The 14,572-nt window shown below is 45.6% G+C and overlaps 1 protein-coding gene across 1 annotated transcript in view; it reads right to left on the bottom strand.

Annotated features, from left to right (window-relative positions):
- immp2l (inner mitochondrial membrane peptidase subunit 2) overlaps nucleotides 1-14,572 on the bottom strand; it is a 110,729-nt gene that overhangs the window by 9,731 nt on the left and 86,426 nt on the right. The window contains exon 2 of the mRNA XM_079684021.1: nucleotides 10,783-10,848. Within this exon, the coding sequence (XP_079540147.1) occupies nucleotides 10,783-10,848 (66 nt within the window). The remainder of the gene's footprint in view (nucleotides 1-10,782; nucleotides 10,849-14,572) is intronic.

The raw sequence follows: 14,572 nt of genomic DNA, 5'->3' as shown, positions 1-14,572 counted from the left end.
AGAAGAGGAAACTTTGAACGTCTTTTTCTCAAAATTATGACTCGGTGGCAATCATTATATAATGTGACATTTTGCTTAATATTTGGAGTACAACAACAATCCTGATATCATTAGAAAGCTAGGAATCTCCTCTTTCCAACAGTGTATACAACTCAAAATGTGTCTTTGGGTCAATGCGAGCAGTTCAAATATTGCACTAGGTAAAATAAAGCAGGCAAACATAACAGGAAGAATATGTACATTTTAATCCAATCAAAGAGGACTTTGTCACACCATTCAAATGTATCAAGTAGCCTACATTACAACCAATAAAAAAGCTGAGATTTGTTTATTTGTTACGTTGTTCTGTGTGTGGCAGCCGTTAACCTAGAAAGATAAACTTAGCTCGCAAACATGTCAGAAGAACCAGCGCATAAGAAAATGAAATACAGTCAAACTAAACTTAAATTCAACCACTTCAATGTCACATCCCTGACATCCACCACAACTCCGGAGCCTGGACCTTCAACTATAGAACCAGCGCAGCCAGATAAACCCAAAAGCAGCAGCTCTGCGGCCGCAGAGACTGTCAAAACCGCAGGCCTCGTTGAACCGAAACAGGCTGGTTCCGACTGCGTGGAGGCTTGTTGTCGCGACATCGAGACGGGTAAAGCTGCACAGCTAATTGTTGATAAAAAGGAGACCGCTAGATCGTTTGGACAAAGAGAAAGGTACTTTAATGCAGAATGGTACAAAAACCGAGAGTGGCTAATTCTTTGTAAAACCACTAAACGGGCCTTCTGTGAAATTTGCAGATTTGCTGCTGTCAAACGGCTGGTAACTTTCTCAAAATGTGGAGATGACAGTTTTGTAAATACCGGATGTAATAACTGGAAAAAGTGCCCAAGCCTCCTGGACAGCCACGAAAAGTCCAATGTTCACAGAGAGTGTGTTCAAAAAAAGTGTGCTTTCTTCAGTCAAACACCAGTCAACATCCAGCTTGTCCAACAGGAGCGTATTGAGCAGGAAAAAAGAAGAGATGGGATGATGGAGCAGCTGCGCTGTCTGCAGTTTCTAACCCGACAGGGCCTAGCAATCAGGGGGCATGAGGATAAGGAGAGCAATTTCAAAAGGCTAGTAGAACTCGTAGCTGATAAAAACCCCACTCTGAGAAGCTTCATGCTCACCGGGAAATATGCATCACACGAGACAATCAATGAACTCATAAACCAAATGTATCGGGAATCTCTCACCACTTTATTAACAGAAATTAAAAACAATGCAGAACATTATGCAGTTATTGTGGATGAAACTCGCGATTGCTCCGGGCATGAACAATTGTCTCTGACTGTACGATGGGTATCAGCTGATTATGTTGTCCATGAAGACTTCATAGGAATGTATGACTGTCCTAAGACTGACGCATTATCAATAACGCTTACTATTAAGGACATGTTACTGAGATGCGGCCTGGACATTGGTGACATGAGAGGGCAAACCTACGATGGCGCATCTGTTCTACAGGGACAAATGTCAGGTGTGGCCAAACGTTTTAAAGACATCAATCCCAAAGCAATCTCAATGCATTGCACTAATCACAGCTTAAACCTCATACTCCAGGAAGCTGCTTCAAAGTGCAACATGGTACGTGGTGCCTTCAGTTTAGTTCACGACATACATGAGGTCATCAACAACTCACCAAAACGACTTGCCATCTTTAATACCATTAGGGATGCTGCAGCTGCTGCCTCTCCTACTGTCAGTGGCCTCACACCGCTCTGCCCCACTCGCTGGACAGCCAGAGGCAGTGCAATAAAATCCCTGCTTGCGAATTATGAAGCCGTCTACGACACGTTGGATGAAATAATCCGAATGGGGGGGAACACAGAAGCAAGCAAGAAGGCACCAGGGCTGCAGGCATTGATGACTCAATTTAGTGTGTTCTTCGGATTGAAAGTGTGTCTTACACTGTTTTCTTCTGCGGAAGAGGTGGCTCGGGTGCTCCAGTCCAAAGACCTCTCAGCAGAGACAGTTAAGTCAGCAGTGCAGATGCTCCAGACACACTACACAAACCTGAGGTCCACAGAGGCATTCCACAGCATCTTTGAAGAGGCCCAAAGAACGAACATGAGCGACCTGGTCCAGGCCCCGGCTCTTCCTCCAAGGCGGCGCGCTCCACGCCGTTATGATGATGGGGATGCGTCTCATCAGTGGGAAAATCCAGAGGACTACTTCAGGAGCCAGTTTTTTGAGGTAGTTGACCTGCTCACTTCTGAGCTGACTCGCAGGTTTAACCAACCCACTCTGCAGCTGCTGATGAGTATGGAGCAGGTACTCCTCACAGCAGTAAACAGTCCCCCTGGTTTCGGCAGCATCAACATCCCCCAAAATCTGGTCGACATGTACACAGGTGATATTGACATGGAACGGCTGTCCACCCAGTTGTCACTGTTTCCAGCAGTTTTGCAGGCACACAACAGTAGTTCCGCCGCTGAAAGACCCATCATGCAGGTGACAAAGGTGTCCACAATCACCGACATGCTGGCGGCACAGGGACGAGGCACGCAATCCCTCTTCAGTGAAGTGGATAAACTTCTACGGCTGTATTTGACTGTGCCAATGTCAAATGCAACAGCTGAGCGGAGCTTCTCCAGCCTCCGTCGGTTGAAGACGTTCCTCCGTTCAACAATGTCCGAGCGCCGCTTAAATCACCTTCTCTTCCTCCACATCCACAAAGATTTGACCGACGGCCTGGACCTCAAAAAAGTGCTCCGGAGCTTCTGCTTTGCCAGTGAGCGAAGGGAGGTTTACTTCGGCAAAATCTAGGAAGATTGTGTAGATTTAGCCACGTGGAAATGTTCTTTAGCTTTAGCCTAATGTCGGACATTTGTTTGAAGGGTGCTCCGCCTCCACCCTCACCTGTGATTGGACATTTGAGTCATGTGATTTTGATTACATGACATCACAGCTTGTGTTAGGTGTTATTAACCAATAGTTTCATTGGAAGACCTATTTTATTATACAGTTAATATTACGCCCCAGCCAGGCCAGTTCGAGTGGCTCTTCGTCCTTTTCGTAACTGTATTACAACTATTGTTCATCGGTTGAATAAATAATTTATGTCAATTTCTTGAATTTCTTTAAATAAGTTTCATGAATTGCATTACCTCCTGTAGCCAGAGAGGCGGAGTGATTACCACTCCGCCCTGGCGGAGGCACTGGCGGACTGATTACCACTGTAGATTTAGCATTTCTTTTCACATACACACACTTTTTGGCCCCCCCACTTCTGAAATGAATCCGGCGCCGCTGCCGTGCTGTAGTTCCTTTATAGCCCAACATTAGCCTCCTTTAGCTTAGCGGTGGTGACGTGAAGTCATGTGACCGTGCTGTAGTTCCTTTATAGCCCAACATTAGCCTCCTTTAGCTTAGCGGTGGTGATGTGAAGTCATGTGACCGTGCTGTAGTTCCTTTATAGCCCAACATTAGCCACCTTTAGCTTAGCGGTGGTGACGTGAAGTCATGTGACCGTGCTGTAGTTCCTTTATAGCCCAACATTAGCCTCCTTTAGCTTAGCGGTGGTGAAGTCATGTGACCGTGCTGTAGTTCCTTTATAGCCCAACATTAGCCTCCTTTAGCTTAGCGGTGGGGACGTGAAGTCATGTGACCGTGCTGTAGTTCCTTTATAGCCCAACATTAGCCTCCTTTAGCTTAGCGGTGGGACGTGAAGTCATGTGACCGTGCTGTAGTTCCTTTATAGTCCAACATTAGCCTCCTTTAGCTTAGCGGTGGTGACGTGAAGTCATGTGACCGTGCTGTAGTTCCTTTATAGCCCAACATTAGCCACCTTAAGCTTAGCGGTGGTGAAGTCATGTGACCGTGCTGTAGTTCCTTCATAGCCCAACATTAGCCTCCTTTAGCTTAGCGGTGGGGACGTGAAGTCATGTGACCGTGCTGTAGTTCCTTTATAGCCCAACATTAGCCACCTTAAGCTTAGCGGTGGTGAAGTCATGTGACCGTGCTGTAGTTCCTTTATAGCCCAACATTAGCCTCCTTTAGCTTAGCGGTGGTGACGTGAAGTCATATGACCGTGCTGTAGTTCCTTTATAGCCCAACATTAGCCTCCTTTAGCTTAGCGGTGGTGACGTGAAGTCATGTGACCGTGCTGTAGTTCCTTTATAGCCCAACATTAGCCTCCTTTAGCTTAGCGGTGGTGACGTGAAGTCATGTGACCGTGCTGTAGTTCCTTTATAGCCCAACATTAGCCTCCTTTAGCTTAGCGGTGGTGATGTGAAGTCATGTGACCGTGCTGTAGTTCCTTTATAGCCCAACATTAGCCACCTTTAGCTTAGCGGTGTGACGTGAAGTCATGTGACCGTGCTGTAGTTCCTTTATAGCCCAACATTAGCCTCCTTTAGCTTAGCGGTGGTGAAGTCATGTGACCGTGCTGTAGTTCCTTTATAGCCCAACATTAGCCTCCTTTAGCTTAGCGGTGGGGACGTGAAGTCATGTGACCGTGCTGTAGTTCCTTTAATAGCCCAACATTAGCCTCCTTTAGCTTAGCGGTGGGGACGTGAAGTCATGTGACCGTGCTGTAGTTCCTTTATAGTCCAACATTAGCCTCCTTTAGCTTAGCGGTGGTGACGTGAAGTCATGTGACCGTGCTGTAGTTCCTTTATAGCCCAACATTAGCCACCTTAAGCTTAGCGGTGGTGAAGTCATGTGACCGTGCTGTAGTTCCTTCATAGCCAACATTAGCCTCCTTTAGCTTAGCGGTGGGGACGTGAAGTCATGTGACCGTGCTGTAGTTCCTTTATAGCCCAACATTAGCCACCTTAAGCTTAGCGGTGGTGAAGTCATGTGACCGTGCTGTAGTTCCTTTATAGCCCAACATTAGCCTCCTTTAGCTTAGCGGTGGTGACGTGAAGTCATATGACCGTGCTGTAGTTCCTTTATAGCCCAACATTAGCCTCCTTTAGCTTAGCGGTGGTGACGTGAAGTCATGTGACCGTGCTGTAGTTCCTTTATAGCCCAACATTAGCCTCCTTTAGCTTAGCGGTGGTGACGTGAAGTCATGTGACCGTGCTGTAGTTCCTTTATAGCCCAACATTAGCCACCTTAGCTTAGCGTGGTGAAGTCATGTGACCGTGCTGTAGTTCCTTTATAGCCCAACATTAGCCACCTTTAGCTTAGCGGTGGTGAAGTCATGTGACCGTGCTGTAGTTCCTTTATAGCCCAACATTAGCCACCTTTAGCTTAGCGGTGGTGAAGTCATGTGACCGTGCTGTAGTTCCTTTATAGCCCAACATTAGCCTCCTTTAGCTTAGCGGTGGTGACGTGAAGTCATGTGACCGTGCTGTAGTTCCTTTATAGCCCAACATTAGCCACCTTTAGCTTAGCGGTGGTGAAGTCATGTGACCGTGCTGTAGTTCCTTTATAGCCCAACATTAGCCACCTTTAGCTTAGCGGTGGTGAAGTCATGTGACCGTGCTGTAGTTCCTTTATAGCCCAACATTAGCCTCCTTTAGCTTAGCGGTGGAGACGTGAGGTCATGTGACCGTGCTGTAGTTCCTTTATAGCCCAACATTAGCCTCCTTTAGCTTAGCGGTGGTGATGTGACTCTTTTATCCAAAGTGCATTTACCATGAAGAAACAAACTCAAAAGCTTGAATCCTGCAAGTACATCTCCTGTCTATAAGCCCAACCAGATGAAGTGCTACTGCAATAGCTTCACTTTCTTAGTACAGAATATGTATTCTAGTTTGATTCATTATTTCTATCAAAGATGCAGTCGAAGCTCCCATCCTTCCTTCAGAGTGTTTCATGTGTCTTCTTGTCTTCTTTGTTCGAGTAGGAGTGACTCTTCAGTTCACCTCCTGCTGAACGGGGATCTGTTTAACGGCTTTACAGACAAATAAACGTTATTTACGAGTGAGCATTAGCTCATTGCGGCTCCTCCTGAGCTAACACTCCCACTCAGTTTCCTCTGGAGATTTACGTGAGTGTTTGGATCTGAATCTGTAAAACAATCCTCTCTGGCAGGCAGACGGTCTCCAGTTAAAATCTGAGTGTGTGATTTACGTCTGAGACAACAGAGGCTGACAGCCAGGAAACCAGTTAATTCTGCATCCTTTCCCCTAGCCGCTGACCTGGGATCTGCACCAACACAAAGCTGATCTCATGATCCTCTAAACAACACATATCTGGGGGTCTGATGTCCTGCCATTTCCTACCTCCAGATAGCATTAGATTAAACTCAGTTTCAGCATTTAGGTTGATGTTCTGCAGTCCTGCTGGCTAAATACACTCAGAGAGGAAGAGGAGGAAGAGGAGGAAGAAGTAGAAGATGTTCCCTTATCGTCTCTAACAGCACGATACAAAGCAGTGTGTTAAATTGGACAGAAATGTTGCTGATAAATAACTAACTCAACCTAAAATAACCTGTGACTCATAATCACATTACCTTAATCATACAAGTAGTCACCGCATGCATCTTGAAATGTAACACATGGATTAAAAATGAGTCATGTTGCTCCAGTGACGAGTTTCCAAAAGTCTGATCAGAGGTTCCCTGATCTGATTAAAAAGTGAAAAGATAGAGAGACAGACTGGATCACAAACACACACACACACCCACACCCACCCCCACCCCCACCCCCCCCCCCCACCCCCACCCCCACACACACACACACACACACACACACACACACACACACAAACACACACACACACCTCTTAATGTGTTTCTTGACGCTTGTTCAAAGGCAATTCAAGACCAATTTCAAGCCCACATTAAGCCTAATTTGTTAAATAACCCCACACACAGTGATGTCACACATTGGGGGGGAATAGCAAAAAGGCTCATTTATAGGAATTAGCATTTTTGTTAAATCACTTGATTTGTCGCTAGAGGGTCTGAAAAATGTCTTTATCTTGAAATCCGGCACCTGTGTTTTTGGAGGAAAGTGTTCTGGTTGTGTTTGAGCCGATAATAATACAAGGTGCTTTTTGCCACTGACAGTTTGAGGCCACCCAGTGTGGCAACAACTCTGATGGTTTTCAGTTTGATTTCCTTTGTTGTCTGTGTTTCAGAGCGGCTGCTCCCAATCTGTTTCCAGTTTGGAGATAAAAATGAGAAAGAAAGAAGACTTCAGCTCCACTCTGAAACACCTGCTGCAGTTTGACAGGTTTGTTTCATGGAGCTCTGCACCAACAGCCCTCTCTGTGATGTGTTCACCCCCCTGACTTCTGACCTGACTTCAGACCTGACTTCAGACCTGACTTCTGAGACCTGACTTCAGACCTGACTTCAGACCTGACTTCAGACCTGACTTCAGACCTGACTTCTGACCTGACTTCTGACCTGACTTCAGACCTGACTTCAGACCTGACTTCAGACCTGACTTCTGAGACCTGACTTCAGACCTGACTTCAGACCTGACTTCAGACCTGCTTCAGACCTGACTTCTGACCTGACTTCAGACCTGACTTCAGACCTGACTTCAGACCTGACTTCAGACCTGACTTCTGACCTGACTTCTGACCTGACTTCAGACCTGACTTCTGACCTGACTTCTGACCTGACTTCTGACCTGACTTCAGAGACCTGACTTCAGAGACCTGACTTCAGAGACCTGACTTCAGACCTAACTTCTGACCTGACTTCAGACCTGACTTCAGACCTGACTTCAGACCTGACTTCAGAGACCTGACTTCAGACCTAACTTCTGACCTGACTTCAGACCTGACTTCAGAGACCTGACTTCTGACCTGACTTCAGACCTGACTTCAGACACCTGACTTCTGACCTGACTTCAGACCTGACTTCAGACCTGACTTCAGAGACCTGACTTCAGAGACCTGACTTCAGACCTAACTTCTGACCTGACTTCAGACCTGACTTCAGACCTGACTTCAGACCTGACTTCAGAGACCTGACTTCAGACCTAACTTCTGACCTGACTTCAGACCTGACTTCTGACCTGACTTCAGAGACCTGACTTCTGACCTGACTTCAGACCTGACTTCAGACACCTGACTTCTGACCTGACTTCAGACCTGACTTCAGACCTGACTTCAGAGACCTGACTTCAGACCTGCTTCAGACCTGACTTCAGAGACCTGACTTCAGACCTGACTTCAGACACCTGACTTCAGACCTGACTTCAGACTTGACTTCAGACCTGACTTCAGACCTGACTTCAGACCTGACTTCAGAGATCTGACTTCAGACCTGACTTCAGACCTGACTTCAGAGACCTGACTTCAGACATGCTTCAGACCTGACTTCAGACCTGACTTCAGACCTGACTTCAGAGATCTGACTTCAGACCTGACTTCAGAGATCTGACTTCAGACCTGACTTCAGACCTGACTTCAGACCTGACTTCAGAGATCTGACTTCAGACCTGACTTCAGACCTGACTTCAGACCTGACTTCAGACCTGACTTCAGAGACCTGACTTCAGACCTGACTTCAGACCTGACTTCAGAGATCTGACTTCAGACCTGACTTCAGACCCGACTTCAGACCTGACTTCAGACCTGACTTCAGACCTGACTTCAGACCCGACTTCAGACCTGACTTCAGACCTGACTTCAGAGATCTGACTTCAGACCCGACTTCAGACCTGACTTCAGACCTGACTTCAGACCTGACTTCAGACCTGACTTCAGACCTGACTTCAGACCTGACTTCAGACCTGACTTCAGAGACCTGACTTCAGACCCGACTTCAGACCTGACTTCAGACCTGACTTCAGACCTGACTTCAGACCCGACTATCAGACCTGACTTCAGACCTGACTTCAGACCTGACTTCAGAGACCTGACTTCAGATCTGCTTCTAACAGCAGTGGGAGCTGTTTGTTCAGCCATGCAGAGGAACAGCAGCTATTATTGGGACAAGGGAACGGTCCAGGTACAAATCTCAAGAACAGAAGCGTTGTTATAATTCAATCTCAAAATAACGGAAATAATATCTAGTGTTTTCCGTACCTAACATATTCTACTAATCAAAAACGTAAACATCTTACTTAAAACTTAAGAGGGATCCTTTCTTGTGTTAAAAGTTTAACATATATAACAGGTTCAATCCTCTCCCCTTTGTGAGTCAGGAGCTGAGCAGTGATTGGCTCTTGCCACCAAGTGATAATCTGATTAGAGATCAGCGTGATGGAGAGAACCTCTTCACTGCGAACTGATGCGATTAGAAGAGAGGCAGCTGTGTGTCTTCACATTACCCTCAGGAAGCCTTTACTTTAAAGGTCTCATTATGCAATTTTTTTTGGCATATATTATAGGTCTCAGATATATACAAATACATAGAAAACATGTCTCTGAAGTGCTTTGCTCAAAATACCAAACAGATCTCCCTAGCCTCATATCCCTCTCTTCAGCTGTTCCTAAAGAGCTGACTCTGGTTCAGTAGCTTCAGAGAGAGAGTAGATCTCATCAGGAAGAACTCTCCCAGCAGAAACTCAGCTAAATGCTGCCGTGATGAAACTCCACATCATGTTCCAAACCACATCAAGGATTCTCTCTGGAACAGGATGGAGCTCAAACTCTCTCTCTCTCTCAGGTTTACCACAAGGTGACTTCCTTTGATTTCCTGCTTCTTCACACACACTCTCTCCAGTCCAGGTTAGCTCTGAGTGTTAGCATGCTAATGTAAACACAGACCATATTACTTCCAGAACACGTCTCATTGTTTCTGACAGCAACGTTTCTGATTGGCCCATTTGAGTAATGTTGTCATGACGCAGCGAATCTGGATCAGCTCCGTTGTTCCCCCGTTTTTAGAGATGTGGGTACGGAGGAAAGAGAGAGGGGTTTGTTTTCTAACACTTAGTGAGTCTCCTGACACACGGGGGACACATGTTGATGTAGAGAAGACATCAAAAAGTGCATTTAGCATGACAGGACACCTTTAAAATATCTTGGACACTTTATTACAGAACAAATGAAATGAGATGAATATATTTATAGGCAATGCCGCATGATGTATGCACAAGCAAACATTCTCCTACGTAAGTTTAGTGCGTGTACTGATGGAGTGAAGATGTCTCGGTTCAGAGCATATTGCACAACCGCTCTACAGTATACTGCACATCTGTGGTCAAACTACAGAAAAGCAAGTTTACGGAAACTTCAAGTAGCTTATAATGATGCCATGAGAATATTGCTGAAGAGACCTCGATGGTCTAGTAGTGAAAGTGAAATGTTTGAGGCTGCAGGAGTCCATACTCTACAAGCTGTTTTAAGAAACCTTATGTATGAATGTATTTGCCGGCTTAATGACTCTGATAATGAAATCCTCTTGGCCTTATCGAACATAAGGTTTAGTGCTACACACGCTACCCAATCACAGCTGTGCAGACATTGGTATAGTTGTCTCTTTGTAGGACACTGATTTAAATATAAACTATGAATTCTTTTTATGCTGTCTATGTAATTTATTATATGTAATGTCTTGTCTTTTATCTGGACCCTGAGTCTGTAAAAAAGTTTTCATTCAGTCATTTAAGACACACAGTTAAGCTGTCACACTATTTTATGAACATATAGGTTCACCTGCTGGATTAAAACAGAACAAATGAACCAAAGAAAGTGAGAACCATGAAGCAGATTCAGGCATTAGGCGTTTAGACTCACACTTAAGATAAGATAAGATAAGATAAATGTATGTATGAAAGACATACAAGTGCATTTTGCATGATAGGAGTTTAATACAATATCAAGTTGGTATTAGAGGAATCATCTCCTCTCTCTTTGGGCTGATTAGACATCTGTTAACGTTCCTACCTGATGAAGTCTCCCTCCAGGCCGATCACACGCTTGATGATCTTCTGCTGGGGATTCTTGGGCGACCTGAGGAAGAAAAGTATAAATATATAAGCATTCAACTTTAAAAACAGGCAAATTAAAAATCGTACAGGCGTGATGTGAGGAAAGAAGGTGTCTGTACATTCAGATCTAGTTCAAGATGTCTGCAGAAGATTAAAGATTGAAGGATTGCATTCTCGTTTAATGTCTGAGTGCACCTTCAAAAACTCTCAGGTTGATTAGAGCGTCTGATTCAAACACAAAATGCATTTCGGAAATCTAGAAATTAAGGTTGTTTATCTGAGTGGTTATTCTGAGCATCGGGAAGACATTAAAGTTGATTACATGCAAATTATTCATATGTCAGGAAAAAACTACAGAACGGTCACATGACTTCACGTCACCACCGCTAAGCTAAAGGTGGCTAATGTTGGGCTATAAAGGAACTACAGCACGGTCACATGACTTCACGTCACCACCGCTAAGCTAAAGGAGGCTAATGTTGGGCTATAGACGAACTACAGCACGGTCACATGACTTCAGATCACCACCGCTAAGCTAAAGGAGGCTAATGTTGGGCTATAAAGGAACTACAGCACGGTCACATGACTTCACGTCACCACCGCTAAGCTAAAGGAGGCTAATGTTGGGCTATAAAGGAACTACAGCACGGTCACATGACTTCACGTCACCACCGCTAAGCTAAAGGTGGCTAATGTTGGGCTATAAAGGAACTACAGCACGGTCACATGACTTCACGTCACCACCGCTAAGCTAAATGTGGCTAACGTTGGGCTATAAAGGAACTACAGCACGGTCACATGACTTCAAGTCACCACCGCTAAGCTAAATATGGCTAATGTTGGGCTATAGACGAACTACAGCACGGTGACATGACTTCACGTCACCACCGCTAAGCTAAAGGAGGCTAATGTTGGGCTATAAAGGAACTACAGCACGGTCACATGACTTCACGTCACCACCGCTAAGCTAAAGGAGGCTAATGTTGGGCTATAAAGGAACTACAGCACGGTCACATGACTTCACGTCACCACCGCTAAGCTAAAGGTGGCTAATGTTGGGCTATAAAGGAACTACAGCACGGTCACATGACTTCACGTCACCACCGCTAAGCTAAATGTGGCTAACGTTGGGCTATAAAGGAACTACAGCACGGTCACATGACTTCAAGTCACCACCGCTAAGCTAAATATGGCTAATGTTGGGCTATAGACGAACTACAGCACGGTGACATTACTTCACATCACCACCACTAAGCTAAAGGCGGCTAATGTTGGGCTATAAAGGAACTACAGCACGGTCACATGACTTCACGTCACCACCACTAAGCTAAAGGCGGCTAATGTTGGGCTATAAAGGAACTACAGCACGGTCACATGACTTCACGTCACCACCACTAAGCTAAAGGTGGCTAATGTTGGGCTATAAAGGAACTACAGCACGGTCACATGACTTCACGTCACCACCGCTAAGCTAAAGGTGGCTAATGTTGGGCTATAAAGGAACTACAGCACGGTCACATGACTTCACGTCACCACCGCTAAGGTAAAGGAGGCTAATGTTGGGCTATAAAGGAACTACAGCACGGTCACATGACTTCACATCACCACCGCTAAGCTAAAGGTGGCTAATGTTGGGCTATAAAGGAACTACAGCACGGTCACATGACTTCACGTCACCACCGCTAAGCTAAATGTGGCTAACGTTGGGCTATAAAGGAACTACAGCACGGTCACATGACTTCAAGTCACCACCGCTAAGCTAAATATGGCTAATGTTTGGCTATAGACGAACTACAGCACGGTGACATTACTTCACATCACCACCACTAAGCTAAAGGCGGCTAATGTTGGGCTATAAAGGAACTACAGCACGGTCACATGACTTCACGTCACCACCGCTAAGCTAAAGGAGGCTAATGTTGGGCTATAAAGGAACTACAGCACGGTCACATGACTTCACGTCACCACCGCTAAGCTAAAGGTGGCTAATGTTGGGCTATAAAGGAACTACAGCACGGTCACATGACTTCACGTCACCACCGCTAAGCTAAATGTGGCTAACGTTGGGCTATAAAGGAACTACAGCACGGTCACATGACTTCAAGTCACCACCGCTAAGCTAAAGGAGGCTAATGTTGGGCTATAGACGAACTACAGCACGGTCACATGACTTCACGTCACCACCGCTAAGCTAAATGTGGCTAACGTTGGGCTATAAAGGAACTACAGCACGGTCACATGACTTCACGTCACCACCGCTAAGCTAAAGGAGGCTAATGTTGGGCTATAAAGGAACTACAGCACGGTCACATGACTTCACGTCACCACCGCTAAGCTAAAGGAGGCTAATGTTGGGCTATAAAGGAACTACAGCACGGTCACATGACTTCACGTCACCACCGCTAAGCTAAAGGTGGCTAATGTTGGGCTATAAAGGAACTACAGCACGGTCACATGACTTCACGTCACCACCGCTAAGCTAAAGGAGGCTAATGTTGGGCTATAAAGGAACTACAGCACGGTCACATGACTTCACGTCACCACCGCTAAGCTAAATGTGGCTAACGTTGGGCTATAAAGGAACTACAGCACGGTCACATGACTTCAAGTCACCACCGCTAAGCTAAATATGGCTAATGTTGGGCTATAGACGAACTACAGCACGGTGACATTACTTCACATCACCACCACTAAGCTAAAGGCGGCTAATGTTGGGCTATAAAGGAACTACAGCACGGTCACATGACTTCACGTCACCACCGCTAAGCTAAAGGAGGCTAATGTTGGGCTATAAAGGAACTACAGCACGGTCACATGACTTCACGTCACCACCACTAAGCTAAAGGAGGCTAACGTTGGGCTATAAAGGAACTACAGCACGGTCACATGACTTCACGTCACCACCACTAAGCTAAAGGAGGCTAACGTTGGGCTATAGACGAACTACAGCACGGTGACATTACTTCACATCACCACCACTAAGCTAAAGGCGGCTAATGTTGGGCTATAAAGGAACTACAGCACGGTCACATGACTTCACGTCACCACCACTAAGCTAAAGGAGGCTAACGTTGGGCTATAAAGGAACTACAGCACGGTCACATGACTTCACGTCACCACCACTAAGCTAAAGGTGGCTAATGTTGGGCTATAAAGGAACTACAGCACGGTCACATGACTTCACGTCACCACCGCTAAGCTAAAGGTGGCTAATGTTGGGCTATAAAGGAACTACAGCACGGTCACATGACTTCACGTCACCACCGCTAAGCTAAAGGTGGCTAATGTTGGGCTATAAAGGAACTACAGCACGGTCACATGACTTCACGTCACCACCGCTAAGCTAAAGGAGGCTAATGTTGGGCTATAAAGGAACTACAGCACGGTCACATGACTTCACGTCACCACCGCTAAGCTAAAAGGCGGCAAATGTTGGGCGTGATGACGTGTAGTCGTCTCATTCAGACACCGTTTTTAAATTCACCAGTGGGCTATTTACTGACATATTTTAAGTCTCAGGACAAAACATTAAAATCTCTTCAGTTTGTATTAACCACAGCTTTCCAGTCATTTATGTAATGAGTCACTTGAATCATAAACAATTGTAAAATCCAGGGACAAAAACCTTCCTCGATCACTTTTGAGTTGATGATTTTGTATCTATCTGTGGTTCATGATAGCTCTCCATCACCACAAGCTGCTCTGCTAGGGCTGTATTTAGCGTGGTTAGCATGTTTATAACCAAC

The sequence above is a fragment of the Notothenia rossii genome (assembly GCF_949606895.1).
Source record: "Notothenia rossii genome assembly, chromosome: 5".
NCBI classification, from domain to species: Eukaryota; Metazoa; Chordata; class Actinopteri; order Perciformes; family Nototheniidae; genus Notothenia; species Notothenia rossii.
This window is presented reverse-complemented; position numbering and strand designations above follow the sequence as displayed.